The sequence below is a fragment of the Tupaia chinensis genome, unplaced genomic scaffold (genome assembly GCF_000334495.1).
Source record: "Tupaia chinensis unplaced genomic scaffold, TupChi_1.0 Scaffold000706_1, whole genome shotgun sequence".
NCBI lineage: Eukaryota > Metazoa > Chordata > Mammalia > Scandentia > Tupaiidae > Tupaia > Tupaia belangeri.
Genome location: NW_006160229.1, coordinates 6191554 through 6194465, shown reverse-complemented (window position 1 = coordinate 6194465; position 2912 = coordinate 6191554). Strand labels below are relative to the sequence as shown.

Here is a 2912-nt window from a genome sequence, read left to right as displayed (position 1 = left end):
CTTCTGTCTTCACCATTAAGCTGCAGTTAAGGGTCTGTCAGTATCATTTGAGGCTCTGCCATTTCTCCTTCTGCCTGCCAGTTTGTCCTACCCACAAGCTGGCTGATTTTCTGTGGCCTAAGAGGGGCAGAGGCTTAGTGGAATTCTGTCATGGGTCACACTCTATCTGTCCTCAATGCAGTTTCTTCTCAAATCACTTCGGGCTAGAGCATCGCCCTTTGTTAGGTCAGCACAATGAGGCATGGTGTGATCAAATGACTTGCCTGAAATTAGTCTTCGGGCACATGAAGGACTTACATTCATGTGCTAGCCCTGGGATAAATAGCCGTATGCTTTTCCTTGGAGAAGGGGCAGACGAGACCAGTATTCCCCAAGCTGGAGGGTGATAGGCCCCCAGGTGACCTGAAGAGTGGGGTTCAGGCTCCTCTCTTCTTGCCCTCCCTCTATTCCTTTATACCTCCACCTCATTAACTGTTGTTCACCTTGTCCCTGCCTGCCCCTCTCTATTAGTACCTCATCCTCCACTCACCCCTCCTTATCATACTTCTCACCTCTACCTAGCCCATTCTTGTAGGACGGAACTGTGTGAGAACTACTGAGCTAGCTAGAGCCTCGCTGCCACGCAAATGTGTTTCGTTATCTAACCAGTTACTGCAGCAGTTTCACCCTCGTGGCCCAGAAGTAGTCCCCTATAGAGAACAGTCGTAGCATTTGCAGTAACTACAGCACTTCAAATTGGACATGTTTGGAAGTTAGGCCTTTAGAAAAGAGAGTAGGAAGGAAAGTGTCAGATTTCACTAAAGAACTAAATGAACTCTAGATTGGGATCTGACACACCTTGCAAGGAACTGGCAAATGCTTAAGTCTTATCTAGAGCTTACCAGCTCCTACCAGTCCAGTGTGCTTAGAAATGCGGGGGGGGGGGGGGGGGAAGTAAAGGGACACCCAGATTTCTGACCTCCCAAGTGTCCCCCCAGCCCTTTTTCCTCTCTGCTAATAGATTTTTTGTTTTGTTGTAAATGTTTTGGTTTGGTTATTTACCCATCTATTTATTGAGCTATTGATTTTTATTTTTATTTGATGTTTCCCTTGGGCTTCTAAGGCTATGTCAGCAGGGATTGCCACAAGGAAGAATAGTGAACAGAGTTGAAAGTAATGCAGATTCTGAGACCTTCTGGGGCACATTGCTTGCATAGTTTTTACAAATGAGCTTTTAAGGCCATGTAAGGAAATAGACCTTTCATTTGCTCTTATCTCATATTTCACGACACAAGAATTTTTTAGAGATAATAAGCATATACTTGATTCTAGTGGTTAGGGAAAATTAATAAACATCTGTGACCAAACCACAAGAAATCAAAATTATTTTGGCTCACTGGACATTGGTGGAATTCCATCTTTTGGAGAAAAAGAAAAGATCATTACTAATTTCTAAGAGCTCGAATTACTAATTTAATAAGTCTATGTTGCCAGTGTTCCTTTAACCATTTCAGATGTATATAAAACACACAATATACCAAATTCATTGTTATAATACGTTCTCAAGTAATATCAATCAATATAGTATAATAGTGTCTGTTAAAAGGATTTTTCATTGTAACTTAGTAAGAAACTTATTGGGCATACATTACAAATTATTTACTCGATAATCTCTATGAAGTACCTTCTAAAACTTTTTTGGATAGTCCAATACTAGAAATAAACAGTTTCATTTTTTTCAGATACAGTGCTAATTTGTGTAATCTGAACTCTGTAACATTAGTCTGTATGGATAAATTCAGAGTCTTAGACGTTTATGTCCAGGTTCAAAATTGATATGTTGACTTAGACTAGATTTCACAGTAACAAAATGTGCTCTTAAATGCCTGTAAATGTAATTCTTATCCATGGTTCCCATTCTCTGCATGATTCAATCATAATTTTGACACTAGATAAGAGAAACAACATATGAAGTTATTTGTTTTTCCAGCCCCCTCTCTGTTTGCTGTGGTAGGAAAGAGAAGCACAGGAAAATATTTAATATTCTGTTTTTCTGTGATTCGCAATTGAAAATTGTCCTGTGGGTATTATCTTTCTTAAGTAGTAAAAATGACAGTGATAATGTAGATGTTTTCATAACATACTATGTACTTTCATTTTAGACCAAACTAGAGTCAGAACGAATACTAGCATCCGTGGGGAAGAAATCTCCCCAGGAAATTGGAATCAGAGTGAAAAATCATTCTGGAAGTGGTGTGTCCTTGACTCACAATAAAAATTTTAGAAAACTATTGAAAGAAATCACAGGAGAAACTGCACTGAGACTGACAGAATTGAATACCAAAGAATTTGCTGGCTTCCAAGTAGGACTCTTAAACAAGGTAAGTTGTAATATAAATAGCTTGCATTTGTAAAGATATACATTTATGTCTTTCATTTTCCTTTACTTTTAAAATAATGACAGTTCTATTCTGGAGTTTGTATTAATGCATCAGTTTAGGAATTGTCCTGTCAGCAAACTCCAATATGAAATTAAATGTACAAGTTATGTTTTGGAGGTAACCCTTGTGGAAGATAAAGGGGAAGGGGAACAGGAGCAGGCGAGGAGCGCCTCCAGCCCCAGTGCTGCTCTGGCACCTGTGAGAGGAGGGGAAGGAGGGAGGACTGGGTATGAAGAGCCTCAGACAGTGTTGCAGCTTGAGGGAAGCCTTGGCCAACCCAGTGAGGACCTCTGGCACCAAGATTTCTCGTAGAGGAGGTCCACGTTGGGCAGAGTGGACCAGGTGCCAACACCTCCGCCGTTCTCAGTCACAGGCCATGGGCAGCCTGGGCAGAGTGTGACCTCAGAGCTGTGCTGCGGCAGGCTCCTAAGGCACTGCGCTGGAGGCTCTCTGCTAACCTCCCTCCCCGAGGGTCAGCCACCGCTGCCCTGC

General features: G+C 41.6%; 1 protein-coding gene across 2 annotated transcripts in view; it reads left to right on the top strand.

Moving 5' to 3' along the window:
- The window catches only part of LOC102473350 (integrator complex subunit 6-like), a 40402-nt gene that overhangs the window by 27770 nt on the left and 9720 nt on the right, over positions 1-2912 (top strand). For both annotated transcript variants that reach the window (XM_027776678.1, XM_027776677.1), the window contains one exon: positions 2142-2360. In XM_027776678.1, coding sequence (XP_027632479.1) covers positions 2142-2360 — 219 coding nt within the window. The remainder of the gene's footprint in view (positions 1-2141; positions 2361-2912) is intronic.